The following is a 14,870-nucleotide window of genomic DNA, read 5'->3' as shown; positions in this document are numbered from 1 at the left end:
GCCACATTTCTTGTTGTTTAATTAATCAGAAGGGGGAGATGCTGAGAGCCATAGCCAAGTAGGAATGACACATGGCAATTTCCTTGTCAGCCTACCCAATGTTGCTTAGAGGGAGGACTCTCCATTGTGGAAATGGGCTTGCCTTGGACCCAGGTCATTTGCAGTGACATTGCATGAATGTTTGAGAAAGGTGACCCTGCTCAAGGACCAGGGTGGATCTGGGTTTAGGGTGGATCTGGGTTTAGGGTGGATCCTGCTGGGAATAGGGAGGTTCCAGGTTTAGGGTGGATCCTGCTGGGAATAGGGCATATCCTGCTGCCTCAGGCGCCAGCTCCTTGAGTTCCTGTTGAGTTCTCCACGGGATTCAGAGAGTATTTGGTACGCAGAGCCCAGTGGAGGGTGAATTTTCCCCAGAATGTGCATGTAGAGTGCCGGTGAGAGTTCGGGAATAAAGAATTGCTGTTTGAATCTACAAGGCTGTGAGTGGCTCGTGATTTTGTGCCCAGCAAGATTGTGGCAACATTTAATAAAAAGAGAAGCACCCTGCACTATGGCTATACATAGACAGCTAAGCAGGGGCACATGATTGGCTCATTGGTCCAGCACCTGAAAGAAACATAATTATTGTTAAAGGCAAGAAAATTGGGAAATAAATATATGGAAGGTTCAGAAAGTGTGAAAAAACAAAATCACAACTCACATCAATGCTCACAGAGAATTCTATCAAAGGACAGGTCTTCAGCAACTAGGTGGAGTGGATGATTCATTCCATCAATGTCAGTAAGTCTCTCTCTTCAACTGACTCATTGATAGGGCAAGGTTAGTCTGTGAGAAGAGAGGCCATGGGGGATGGAGATGGAGGCTTTGCATGGGCACAATAGCATGGACTCCTTCTTGCCAGTCCTGGTATGAAAGCCAGCAGAAGAAAGCTGACTCCACAATATTGGTCCTTGAGGAAACCAGACTGACACCAAATGGCAGGTTGATTACATCAGACCTCTCCCATTCTGAAGAGCAGTTATTCATCCTTACTAGTATAATATCTGCTTTAGAAGGTATTTTTTCTTCTCTTATTGTAATGCCTCTGTCAGAAATATCATCCAAAAACTTACAGAATTATAATCTATCACATGATATCCTATAAAACATTGCTTAAGACTGAGAGCTCCATTTGGGGGAAAAATATACAAATAATTAAATGAGACAACAGATACATGACCAAGAGATTCACAAATTTGCCATGTATACCATCACCTCCAGAAGTAACCAGCCTAATAACTTGATATGAGCTATCAAATGGGCATTAACTTCAGATATCATCTTGAAAGAGTCAGGGTGCTGTCCACTAAGATGTAGCATAGAAGCTGAACAAATAACTCTGCTCCAAGAAGCTAAATCCATGTGTCCATGAACTGAGTGATAGAATTAGCCCCTCTCACTAATGCTTTCACTGATCTGATTGCAACATTTTTGCTTCCCATTCACAAAATCATTAGGCTTTGATGCATTCCATTCAGATTTATCTGCTACCACCTGGTCACGTTGGTCTGTTCATATCAACTATGCAATCAGGCAATGAGAAGAACTGTTGAAATTATAGTGAAAATTTACTATGGAGGATATTGGGTTAATAATGACATAATTGGTACAAGCAAGAATATATCTGGAACTCAGAAGATTCACTAACCTATCTCTGGGTGTTTCCATTGTTGATGGTAAATGGGCAACTACAGTAACCACAGTCTGGAATGAACCACACAATTAAGGTCTTTAATCCCTCAGGGATGAATCTCTTCTCATTAAGCAAAAATATTGCACCTGGCAAAATTAGACATTCAAAATAGATGGTTCAGTTGGAAGATGATGACTATTGATTTTGGCCTCAGGTCCAGATGATGTAGTAATTACCATTGCTTATCTCACTAATCCTCTTAATATTAAGTCATTTCGGAAATTGTACTTGGTTGTACCATAAAAGGAATTGCATGGATTGGATTTATTCTTCTTTTGGTGGAAGATATTTTTATCATACACACACACACACACACACACACACACACACACAAATGGAGGCACACATTGTAGTATGGAAGATTGACAAATGGAGAGCATGAACTGGGCCTTCAATGATGCAGTAAATATATTATATCAGATACCTCTTATACCCCATTTGAACCCACTTACCTATCTCATATGTCAGCCAGCTTCGTGTGGGCACTAACAAATTTCACTCAGGTGCAACCTGGGAACACTTTTTGCTTCATAACTGTGCTTCAAGTCTTTAGACACACCCAAAATTCCTTCTGTTGAAACTAATAGATGTCATGTAGCCCTGTTCAGCACCCACATGTGCACAATTATAGTTAAGTAGTTAATGACTGTGAACTAAAATTTTGATCAAAAGAAGGTGAAGACGAAAAATAAAAGTTTCCCTATCTCCCCTTTCCCAACTAACTTTCCTCAAATGGAATATACAGTCTTCTTGGAGAATTTGGATTAAAAAATCAGTTGTAATTGATAATACCCAATCCAATATTAGATCCTCAAATTGACTCTTTCTCTTCCTGCTCCACTCTCCTGGTCCCTAACATGTTTTTTATAAATGTACTCCCTAATAAATTAGCAGCACATAAACTTTTTGCTTTATCCTTTGGGAGTGAAGTCAGCCTAAAACAGATTCATTTTCTATAATAAAAAGAGATATGTAACATATGAATAAAATAACTGTCATGATACACAAAAATTAATTTAAAAATGGTTATCTATAGAAGATGAAGTGTCTGGTATTGATGAAGAGATGGAAAATATGCCTGATGTTATAGATTAGAGAGGTCAAAAATAGACTTACATATATATGGAACATATGAAAACTGTACAAATAGCAAGTCAGATTGTCTATTGCTGCTCAGGATACTATAACAAAATGCCACATACTGGATGGCTTGAACAACAAAAGTTTATTTTTCACAATTCCAAAAGCTGAAAATCCAAGATCAACATGCCAGTAGATTCAGGTCTTGGTCTTCCAGACTTGCAGAGGATGGCCTCCTCAGTAGCTGCATCATCCAGAAAGAAAAGGAAGCTCTGGTATCCCTTCATCTTTTTGTATGGGCACTAATTTCTCATAGGGACTACACCCTTATGACTCATCTAAACCTGATTACATTCCAATGACCCCATCTCCTAATGCCATCACATTGAAGTTGAAGGTGTCAACATATGAATAATGAGGGAGATATTTAGCCATACAGATCAATGGGGAAAAGAGGAAATGTTCAATTAAAGTGGTTATCATACAGAAAAAGATTTAACTGGATCACTACTTCACACCATCATTTATAAATAATTTCTAATAAGATTTAAATGTCCAAAAACAAATTTTAAAGCTCTTAATGGGAAAAGGGTAAATATATTTTAGACCTTGAGGTAAAAATATATGCCTTTAGAGACACTAACTACAGAATAAAGAATTGATAAATGTGACTGTATTAAAATTAAGAGCTTTGATTTATCAAAAGAAGAAAAAGATAAGGTTCAAACCAGGAAAAGATACAACACACACACACACACACACACACGCACGCACACACACGTGTGCGTGCTGAAAACAATTAGTATCAAGAATATAATGAGAATTCTAAGCCAATGTAAACAAAATAATAGAAGAGTGATAAAAATATGAATAGACATTTCAGAGAAGAAATGCATATCATCAATAAGAATTTGAAAAGATGTTCAACATTTTTTGCTGTAATCAGAAGAACAAATTAAAACCAGGACAATATACACAGTCATTTGGAAAAAAAAATAAAAGCCTGATAATACCAGATATTGAAAAGGATGTAGATCCAAGAGATTCAAGGTTTATATATCACAAGTAAGAGTGATAATCAGGGTGCTGAGTGGTGGTGCATGTCTGTAATCCCAGTGGCGTGAGAGGCTGAGGAAGAGGATGAGTCATAAGGTAAAGCCAGCCTCAGAAACATAGCAGGCCTTAAGCAATTTAGCAAGACCCTGACTCAAAATAAAAACCAAAAAGGAGTGGGGATGTGGCTCAGTGGCTAAGTGCCCCTGGTTTCAATCCCTGGTACCAAAAAAAAGTGATAATCAGAGTAAGTACTCTGGAAAATAGTTGCTTGGTCATTATCTTTGATGTTCAGATTAAGTTTACCCCTAGATAAACACTGAGGAGCTCCAGAATTTCTACTCTTAGTTATACATATATCCAAAAGAAACTCTTGCACATTTACATCAGAAGACACACCTACTTAAGAATATATATTGACAGTATACACAGAGCAAAAATCCAAAAATAATAATGTAAATATCCATCAGCTGAATGAATAAATTGTCATATTCCATTCATAAGATGGACTACTTTACAGTGTTCAGAATAAATGAACTATAAAAGCACCACAAGATTATTGGATTTTTAACAGTAAAATATACATATACAATAGTTAAATATATACATATTTAACTATATAGATATATTCACAGAGAAATTATATTGGATAAGTAATAATTTTTAAAAGTCGTATATTGATGAATGATGAGAATCTATCAAATAAATTCTATGAACCTGAGATCCAGCATGTTAAAAATCAAAAAGAGTAAATGTAAGTATAAAGCACACAGAATCACCGAAGAAGTATTCTTACAGAAATGCTTAACCTCAACCAAGCCTTAAAGACTTCTCTCACAAAAAATCCCAGAACCCAGGAGCCTTCCTATCTACTTTGGCTGCTTGAACTGAACAGAAACAACCCCAAGGTTTGGATGTTGATGGGGGGTCTTGTCAAGGCATCTTGGCATGGTGGTGCCTGTAATCCCAGCTACAGGGGAGGCTGTGGCAGGAAGATTGCAAGTTCCAGACCAGTCTTGGCAATTTAGCAAAACCCTGTCTCAAAATAAATAGTAGAAAAGAACCATGCCAGTTCACTTTGACACCTAATGGCAAAGCAAACAGGAGAAGCCAACATAAAAATAAGAGAATAGAAAAATAATGACTGTTGTGTTCTAAAATTCTCTAGGGCACTTATCTTAAAGCAGCAACGGGCTCCCATGTAGCCAGACTTGGAACTGATGAATAAGCCTGCTGTACTGCCTCTTCCTGACTAAATGGGTACCTAAATCCAAGAAAGAATCCATTTGTGGTACTAAGATGGGAAAGGGGTTTTTGGATAATATCACTATGAAGCTACTTCAAGAATCCCTAGCACTGAAAAGATAAATACAACATTTCTCCAAAGGATAAAAGGTGCATTTCCCTTCAGCATGAAAGTGTCAATTGTAAATCAGTGGGCAGACACATATGGAGGGATGCTTCAGTTAATATCTGCTTAAAGTCCAGGTTGCTGAGAAGAACCCAGTGAAACTTCTCTAGGCTGGTGTCAAAATATTATATACACAACTATCTGGTTGTAGAAGAAAATACCTTTTCTGGGAACATTTTCACACAGAGAATAAGTATAGTTGATAAGAGACCAATTTCCTTTTTTTCTCTCCAGTACTGGGGATTGAATTCAGGGGCACTGTACAATAAGCTAGATTCCCAGTTCTTTTCTACTATTTATTTTGAGACAGGGTTTTGCTAAATTGCCAAGACTGGCCTGAAACTTGCAATCTTCCTGCCACAGCCTCCTCTGTAGCTGGGATTACAGGTACCACCATGCCAAGAAAGAAACCAATATTCTACAAAACTACTTACCTACCTGTGAAATTTTGCATTTCAGCAGTCAGACTAAAGTCAGTAATACAAAGCCATTGAGACTGGTGTAGAAAACAGAGAACATCATCAGTACTGATGAGTTCCACCAACCTCAAAGAGATCAGGAAACAGTAAAATCATCTTTCACCTTTTAAAAATATGGACAAAGGGTCTCAATTTAAGTGCTGTCACTAGGAGGAAGCTGAAAATGCTGTAGACAGTGGAGGTCACAAAGCAAGGCAATAACTATGTAATAATCCCAACATTGAAATAATTTACCTTTTTTGGTACCAGGGATTGAACCAAGGAGGGCTTAACCATTGAGCCACATCCACATCCCTTTTTTATATTTTATCCAGAAACAAGGTCTTGCTGAGTTGCTTAGGGCCTCAATAAGTTGTTGAGGCTGGCTTTGAAACTTGTAATGCTCCTGCTTCAGCCTCCTGAGCCACTGGGATTACAGGTGTGAACCACTGCACTGGGATGAAATAATTTACTTTCTACAATGGTTCTCAGAGAATTCTTGTGGGCCACTCCACATAAGTCTGAAGAGATCAGAAAGACCAGAAAATTATTGGCTGAAAACAGGGATTTCAAAGTCAGGAGCTGATCAAGTTGAAAACACAGGTCCAGAACAGAGGGATAATTGATCAAAAATCTCCAGGGCTTGGGAATCTATCTTAATGGCAGAGCACTTTCCTAGCATGCATGCTCAAGGACCCTGAACTCAATTCCAATACCAAAATAAAATGAAATAAAAATTGCCAGTGACTATTTTATGTACATAAAAACTTCCTGGAAGTAATGATTACTCCTCCTTAGATGCCAGGGTCAGAAGAAAAAGAACATACTTTTCTTCCAATCATAGTACAAAAATAACTAAGGACTCCTTAATTTCAGAGCTTCAATTACTGATTTTACACACACAGACACACACACACACACCACAGTTGGGATCCTACATTTTTTTCTTCTAAGTTTTATTCTAGAATATTACTCTTATAATTATAGAACAAGCATCTAAACCATCAGATTCTTGAGGTCAGAAAGCAGATATTGTTAGTGTCTAAATACCAAGAGCTCAATAGAGCATATTATAAATGTTCAGGGTTAAAAATTTTTATGTATATAATTGAATAACAGAAACTCAAATTTCTTAAACACACTATTTCAAGTTACCACATTTTGTTTAACATACAGATTTGGAATGATTCAAGTATTAAATCACAAATTAAGCAAGTAGAATGGGAAAAATTCTTTTCTTCACTCCCACTGACTCTTAATTCTTTTCATACTATTTCTATTGAAGGTATTTGATTAAATCTTTTGGGTTTGTTTGTTTGTTTTTTGGTACTGGGAATTGAACTTAGGGGCACTCAACCTCTCAGCCACATCCCTGGCCCTATTTTTTATTTTATTTAGAGACAGAGTCTCACTGAATTTCTTAGTGCCTCCTCACCATTGCTGAGGCTGGCTTTGAACTCTGGATCCTCCTTCTTCAGACTCCAAGCCACTGGGATTACAAGCATGTCCCACTGCACCCAGCCTGATTAAATTGTTTTTAGAGAGAGAAGAGAGGCTTGGATTTCAACAACTATTCTTTGGACATATGGTGTAAGAGAGAGACAATTTTTTAATATTTATTTTTCAGTTTTCGGTGGACACAACATCTTTATTTTATTTTATGTTGTGCTGAGGATCGAACCCAGTGCCCTGTGCATGCCAGGCAAGTGTGGTACCGCTTGAGCCACATCCCCAGCCCTGATTAAATCTTTTTTAGAGGCTATGAACTTTTGAAAATTTTTAAAAATTTTATCTATTTATTTATTTTTATGTGGTGTTGAGGATCAAACCCAGTGGCTCACAGATGCTAGGTAAGTGCTCTACCACTGAACCACAACCTCAGCCCTAGCTTAAATCTTTAATGGATGACATGTGAGAAGGTCAACTGGCACTGATCTAACTTAGACTAGCTCATGTGTGCCAGGAAGGGGCACTATGGACCCTGAAATTGGCTACTTCCTGCAGAAAAACAGTTCTGTTTTCTACCTTTAATCCAGACTGCTCAGGTAAAGCACCATTCAGTAGTTACTGAATTTTTAGGTAGGAAACACATAACTTAAATATATGAATAACTTAAAACATTCTGCCAACAATCATTGATGTACATAGTATGAACTATTATTGAGACAGCAAACTTCCTTTCAGCTTTATAGGTGATTAAGAAGATTAAGAACACTTGTTATTGTGAGAGACACTTGGTTTTGAAGCAGCACAAATTGATGAAACTTAGTTCAGTGGTGACAAGAATGACCTACTTACCCATATGTCCAGAGAATAGTTGTTGAAATCCAAGCCTGTGGGAATCAAATGAACTATGATTTTGAGGGTAGTTTGTACTCTTTTGGTGGAGGGTTATTAATTTCTTATGGGGGGTTGTCCGTGCATATGTACATACATATGGCATAATTTAATAAAATTTCTTTTCTTAGGTTTCATTGCTTTATATATTCACCCCATATACAGTCATTAAAAGGCAGTGACCTGGGGCTGGGGCTGTAGCTCAGTGGTAAAGTGCTTGCCTCAAAAGTGTGAAGCACTAGGTTCGATCCTTAGCACCACATAAAAATAAATAAAGATATTGTATGTTCATATACAACTAAATAAATATTTTTAAAAAGAAAAAAAAGAAAATGGGTGCCTTCATTTAATAAAAAAAAAAGGCAGTGACCTCAGTACCAAATTTAGATGGTTGTAACACTGACAGTATGGCAATGAGTTATGGGTCCCAAGGTAAACTTCAAGAATGGATCATCCCTGAAATTACTTACTATGGAATTAAAACACTAAGTTCTCTCTAGTTCTTCTTGAGAGGAGATAACTTCAACTGGGAGTACAGTCACTCTTAACACCAAGTGGGAAAAAAAATTTCTCTTGCTTTGGCATTTTCTGTTCCCTGGAAGAGGTTCTGGCTGGTGGAGGCAGAGATAACAGTGAATGACCCAAAATGAACCAACAATCTCTAAATGGGTTAACAGAATACCCTGAATTCTACCCAGGCCAGGACTCAGAGACTGACCAGAAGCTAAGAACTGTTTTCATTTACATGAATCTTCATCAAATAATAGAAGTACAGTCATGTCCTTCCTTATTCTAAATCCTGGTCTTTGGGAGGGGAGAAGGGAAGTGGATATAGAGGAAGGCCATGGTGCTTCACAAAGGCCTAGTATTCTAGGCCACACCTGACAATATCATCACATTGCAGAATGTAATCCCACTTTGAAAATGGATGACACTATTTTGGGAACTGAGGAGAAAATATAGATACCTACTCTGAAATTTTAACTGAAGAATGTGGAAGCCACACCAGTAAGCAGGTACATTGTCCACTTAAAAATCTAAATGGTTATTTTGCTTCTCAATTGCCATATAATGACTTTCTTTTTAAAAAAATTTTTAGTTGTAGTTGGACACAATACCTGTATTTTATTTGTTATTTACTTTTATGTGGTGCTGAGGATAAAATTCTGGGCCTTGCATGTGCTAGGCCCATACTCTACTGCGAAGCAACAACCCCAGCCCCAACATATAATGACTTTCTAAAAACTGCCTACTGTGGTGTATGTGTTAAGAATATTTTTTAAGAGTCCCTCCATTTTCAATGGATAAAACAATCATTTACATTCAAGAAACATGATCAAGTCTGGGTGTTCTAGGTGACATCTGAGACTAAATATGTAACCAACTTACATTTCACTCAAAACACATAATCATCCAAGCTGTATGTATACATAAACAGGTTTATGCAAACGTCCTGATGAAAGTATACTTAGTCTTTCAGATGAGGTACATAAAGCTAAGGGCTCAGCCTGTATATCCCACCAAGGGCAAGAGCAGCAACTTTTCTATTTTAATACAATTGTGAGCAGAAATCATGTTGTTTAAAATAGAGATCCTTTCATAATACTTAAGATTTAGAGTAGAGAAAGAGAAGACAAAACCAAAATTCCCACACAGTCAAAAACAATTTCATGTCAGTCTTATAGTCTGGAAAAAACCTTAAGAAGAATGGCAGTTCCCAAACTCATATACTAGGATCCAGGTTCACCAAGACATTTCATGATGCTTCGAAGTTGCTCATCATGGTTTTCCTGCTGTATTCATAGGCCAAAAATAGTGCACCATTGGAAGGGAATGCTCGAATCATGGTAGCTTTCAGTCCTGAATATAAGGCTAGTACTCCCTCGTTTCTCACGATATTTAACAAGGTTCCAATAAATCCTGCCTGTTTTCCATACATGGAAAGAACCTGAATTCTGGATTTAATACAATCCACTGGGAATACAACAAGCCAGAGGCAGATTCCAGCAACTCCACCACTTAACATCAAAGGGACAGGGCCTAGTTCATTCTTTGGTCTCCCTGATGCAAAAAAAGATCTGCTCAGTTCATACCCACTGAAGAAGAAGAAATAGCCTATTACTTCCTGAAGTAGAGTGCTTGAGAGACCATGGTATAAACCTAAGACACCATCCTTCTTAAGGATACTCTTCACGACAGACCAAATTGTGTTATGGCTTTTTACTATCTTTCCTGACAACTCCATTTCATACATGGTCTGCAGCCGGCACTTCACAAGCTCAGTGGGGCAAAGGACCAGGGCAGCAATCGCAGAGGCAAAGGAACCGGCAGTTGCAGTCTGCAGATCATTCAGTTCTGCCTGTTTGTCCAAGCCAACCATTTTTCGAACAAACTGTTGACTAAAGCCGTAGCACATGAAGAGGACAGAGCTCTGGGAGACTTGGGCCATCAGTGCTGGGCAGGTTCCCCTGTAGAAGCCCCGGATACCCACTTGGTTGTATGTCTTTCGGAAGCAGTCTCTGAGGCCCGTGTACAGGCCAGGGAATGTCTGCATCTTCACTTTCATTGTGTCAAAGGGCTGCCCAGTCAGTACACACGCTGTACCCCCTGCCGCCCCGGCTGTGAGGTCGATGGCAGCCTGGATGCTGGGGCTGGACTTCATGTTTGCCCACTCAACTGCGGGTCTTGGTGGAAGGCAACTCTCTGGAACACAGGACCCGGGGCCCACATCCGCCTGCGCCCAGGACCTGGGGTGGCTCCGCCGCCGGCCGCCGGCTCTCACACAGCGTAGGGGGTAGGCCGCTAAACCTCCCAAGTAACCCCTAGCGGGTGGCCTCGCGCTGCTCGCGAGCGCACAGGCAGGAGGCGGGGCCCTAGCAGGCACCCGCCTGCGCAGTGCGGGAAAAGCTGCGCATAAAAGCTTTCCCAGGGCTGGTGTGAAGCTCCGGGAAGAGCACGTGCTGAATTTGCACAGGGGCCTGGGTTCAAACCTCAGCAACCTACACACACACACACACACACACACACACACACACACTTTCCTCTTTAGCCAGACTCCCCAGACTTTCTTACTACACACAGGGGGAAAAAATTAGAGATGCAATTTTAAGAAAAAGTTTTACAGTAAAGACCAACTATTTGGGGCTCCCGGTTACTATATGAAAATAAGTGGCTGTTTTTATTGGAAAACCCACAGTCAGCTGCTCCCAGCACTTCACTTTAGTGGGAGGGAGAGAGGCTGGGATGGAAATCTGTGTTCAGCAGATGAAATACTTTGGAGATAAAAACGAAATCTAAGGGGCATAAGGTTTGTGAAAATGATTCTCTTTTGTTTAGAAAGATTTCCTCGTGTGATTATCCATGGCTATCAATTATGATTTAAAGTGAGGCACCAAATGGCCCAAGGACAATTTGTCAACAGATAGTTTTCATTGTAGTAAATGGTGACCTGGCTCGGTGGTGCACGCCTGTAATCCCAGCGACTGGGGAGGCTGAGGCAGGAGGATCAGTTCAAAGGCAGCCTTGGCAATGGTGAGGCGCTGAGATACTCAGTGAGACCCTGTCAGTAGTCTAACAAACAAAAATGGTAACCTGGCTTTTTCTTTGGAGAATGCCCAAATGTCAGTATTTGGAGTTCTTTTCTCTGGGACCATGTTTCTTCAGTGATAATCTTCCAACTCTGACCGTGTGGCGCAGGAGGAGAATTGGGGTGGGTAGACTATATTCCTAGATGTAACAGTGCTCCACTTTATGCTTCAAATATAGCCCTTGCTGCTCTGCCACTGCAACTGATTTTTAAAGTGGACATGTTTCTTTTTCTTCTCCTTCCAACCCCCCTAATCTCAGGGGAAACACATTACCTTCCTTCCCCATTCTAGGTAGATTTATCTGTCCTGGAGTGTACACCCACCATAGGAATGAACTAATCCAGAGTTGGTAATGATACCAGAAGATCTCAGAAATGATTATCTCCCAAATTAACAAGTGAATTACAACTACAACAGAGAATACATGGAATGTAGCCCTGAATCACCTCTTTAAAAACCCCTTTTTCCTCCTGATGGGCAGTTTCACAGTCTTTGGGACAGGAGTCCCCTGTGTTTCTCCTTGGCTAGCAAAGCAATAAACCTTCTTTTTCCTTTTTCTCAAATACGTGTTCTGGTTATTGGATTGGCATCAGGGACAAGAAACCAGCTTTCAGCAACAAATTTGGCACCCTAGATGGGACCTGAGATTATTATACAATCTTAAAGTTGATTTTGTCTGTCAAGGGTCAAGTATATGAAAGAGATTCTGTATGTATAGGCATGCATGCAGTTGCATGATAAGGGGTCTGAACCATCAGGAATGAAGTTGAAGGTGCCAAAAGGCACTGCTTCTGGTGTGCTAGGATAGCAGGATACTAGAAGAAAGGGTTGAAAAGATTTAATATTTTAAACCCAGTGCTGGCTCTCCCAGCACCATTTCTCAGTCTGGCCTCAGGCAGCTGTAGATAATCTCATTGTGGGTCAAGGACACCAGGCCTAAACTGGAAAAAAATTCTGGAAATCTGCCTGGGCTGTAGAAAAATGGCCAAAGAGAACCTGGCCTCTGCTCTGCCTTCCAGCCCCTTTTGCCCCTGGTGGGTGGAGGCTAATGACCACAAAGATGTGGCAGTAGATTCTAGCACAGTTTATGAGCTGGGCACAGGAATAGTCTCCCCTTTTAAGATCTGACAGGACACCTCATTTGGCCAGGGGATATCCATTACTGGGGAAAAGCTATTCTTGCTATAATAGTATTCCATCAAACTAATATGCCTGAGGAGACTGGCAAAATAAATAAATAACTGCACACAGAAAAGGAAAAAAAAGGCCAACCTGTATTTTGTAGTTAGCCTCTGCAAAGGGGTCTTAAAGGAATCCTAAAGAAAAAAATGAAAAGGGCCTCCTCCATTGCATATCAATATGCCTAGTATAAGAGAAAGGCCCAAAAGAAGCCTCTGGGTACAACTGACAGAGGGTGAGGAGACTCACTTAAAATTGATGGCATCATGATAATGGTGAGGCAGACAGGTCAGTCTCAAAAATATCCTGTGCTCCAACCCCATAAATGCAACCTGGGAATTTTTGAATATGCCAGATTGTCTGATCTCTCTCCTGGAATGAAATTTGCTGTGTAAATTACATGCACAGATAACATTCATAAGGACTATTTGAGAATATGAATTTAAGAAAGGATCCAAAACTAGAAAAGGTAAAAGATAGTTACAGATATGGAAATACATTTTAGTATGGAAATCAGAAGTTACAAGAAATGTGTCTGGATGAGAAAGTATTTTGTCTGGTAAAGCAATATTCTTGTGCTAAAGTCCCAGATAACAGAAAAAAACTAAAGGTGTAAAGTTGTGAATAAGTAAGTCCTAAAAGGTTTGTGGAAGGTAAATCTCAAAAGTTTGTGTTTGTGATTAAGTTAGCTATAATTAGCACAGTCAATTAAAATTATTTGATCTTTAATGTACTCATATGAAGCAAAGTCTGAAACATGGATCTGCTCCTATCTATCAAGTTATGTAAGTTTATCAGCAAGATAACCAATAAGTGGCCTCTTTTATACATTGTATGTGACATAGAAGGGGCACACTGTCATTTGAAGACCTGTCTTATATCTGTTTACTTAGAGTAAGTCAATTTCTGATCATTAAAGTTGTTTCATAAATGTATAAGAGGTTTAAAAGGCTATCCTTTGATTTTTGCTTTAGTCCTGCTAACCCATGCAGACCTGTGATTTGTTACCATACACTCTGAATTCTAAATTGTACTTTAAAAGTTAAACTTAGGGGCTGGGGTTGTGGCTCCTGTGGTAGAGCGCTTGCCTCGCATGTGAGAAACCCTGGGTTCGATCCTCAGCACCACATAAAAATAAATAAACAAAATAAAGGTATTGTGTCCATGTATAACTAAAAAAAGTATTAAAAAAAAGTTAAACTTAGTTACATGTAAAGCTTAGGGGAGAACATTTTGCCAAGCTGATGTTCTCTAAGCTAAAATTATGTGTAGCAAAATTCTCAGATTTGTATAAAATTTTAAAAATTGTATTTATTCATATCAGTTGATGTTTTATAGCTGTATGAAGTAACCTGTTGTAAGTTATATACAATGTTATGTCACTCTTCACACTGGAATTGGAATTTAAATGCATTTTCAAAGATAGTAAGAACCTGATTTGTTTAAAGGTGACATTGTAAAACATGAAAATATTCTGCTACCTTTTCCACAAAAGGGAAGTTAAAAGCTCTCTTAGCCTTTGTTTGATTCATTTTGAAATGCAATGTTGTATTGTGTTATTTGTGAAAAGCCCCACCTTACCTGAGATAAGGCTCTGTCTTCCACCTTATTCCATGTTAGAATGGCTCCAAAATAGATGAGACTTTAGTGCATTTAAATTTGTGTTCAAAAGATTGATTTTTGTTGTAAAGATTACTGTGATCTTAAACAGGGAATATAATGCATAACTAAGTAAAAGTTCAAGATTATAAAAGTAATTTTTCTTGGTTCATAGCTATTACACAACAGTTATAAAATTTATAAAAGTTATAAAATTTATAACAGTTATAAATTTTATAACTGTTGTTGCCTGTTAGTATTTTGCAGATATACTGTTTCAAAAGCAAAACACAACCTGAGTTAATTTGAGATAATAAGCCATCACCTACAAAATAGATAGTATATAATGCTGACTTCCAGTACTAATACTAATCCCAATTAAATGAAAGGAGTAACTATAAAATTATGGATATTGAAGTTATAACCTGTTATTC

At 38.8% G+C, this 14,870-nt stretch overlaps 1 protein-coding gene across 1 annotated transcript; it reads right to left on the bottom strand.

The window, feature by feature from the left end:
* Positions 1-9,827: 9,827 nt before the first annotated feature.
* Positions 9,828-10,733, bottom strand: LOC124103703 (mitochondrial ornithine transporter 2-like). Its single transcript, XM_046460420.1, has one exon. The coding sequence runs from the start codon at positions 10,731-10,733 to the stop codon at positions 9,828-9,830; it is 906 nt and encodes a 301-aa protein (XP_046316376.1).
* Positions 10,734-14,870: the final 4,137 nt, after the last annotated feature.

The sequence above is a fragment of the Marmota monax genome, unplaced genomic scaffold, assembly GCF_021218885.2.
Source record: "Marmota monax isolate L192 unplaced genomic scaffold, Marmota_monax_Labrador192_F-V1.1 WCK01_AAM20220418_F8-fsc00006, whole genome shotgun sequence".
NCBI lineage: Eukaryota > Metazoa > Chordata > Mammalia > Rodentia > Sciuridae > Marmota > Marmota monax.
The sequence above is the reverse complement of the archived record's forward strand: the minus strand, read 5'-3'. Positions and strand labels throughout refer to the sequence as shown.

Excerpts from the sequence above, each read along its gene's own strand:
- LOC124103703 (XM_046460420.1), bottom strand. The coding sequence starts at position 10,733 with ATGAAGTCCAGCCCCAGCATCCAGGCTGCCATCGACCTCACAGCCGGG.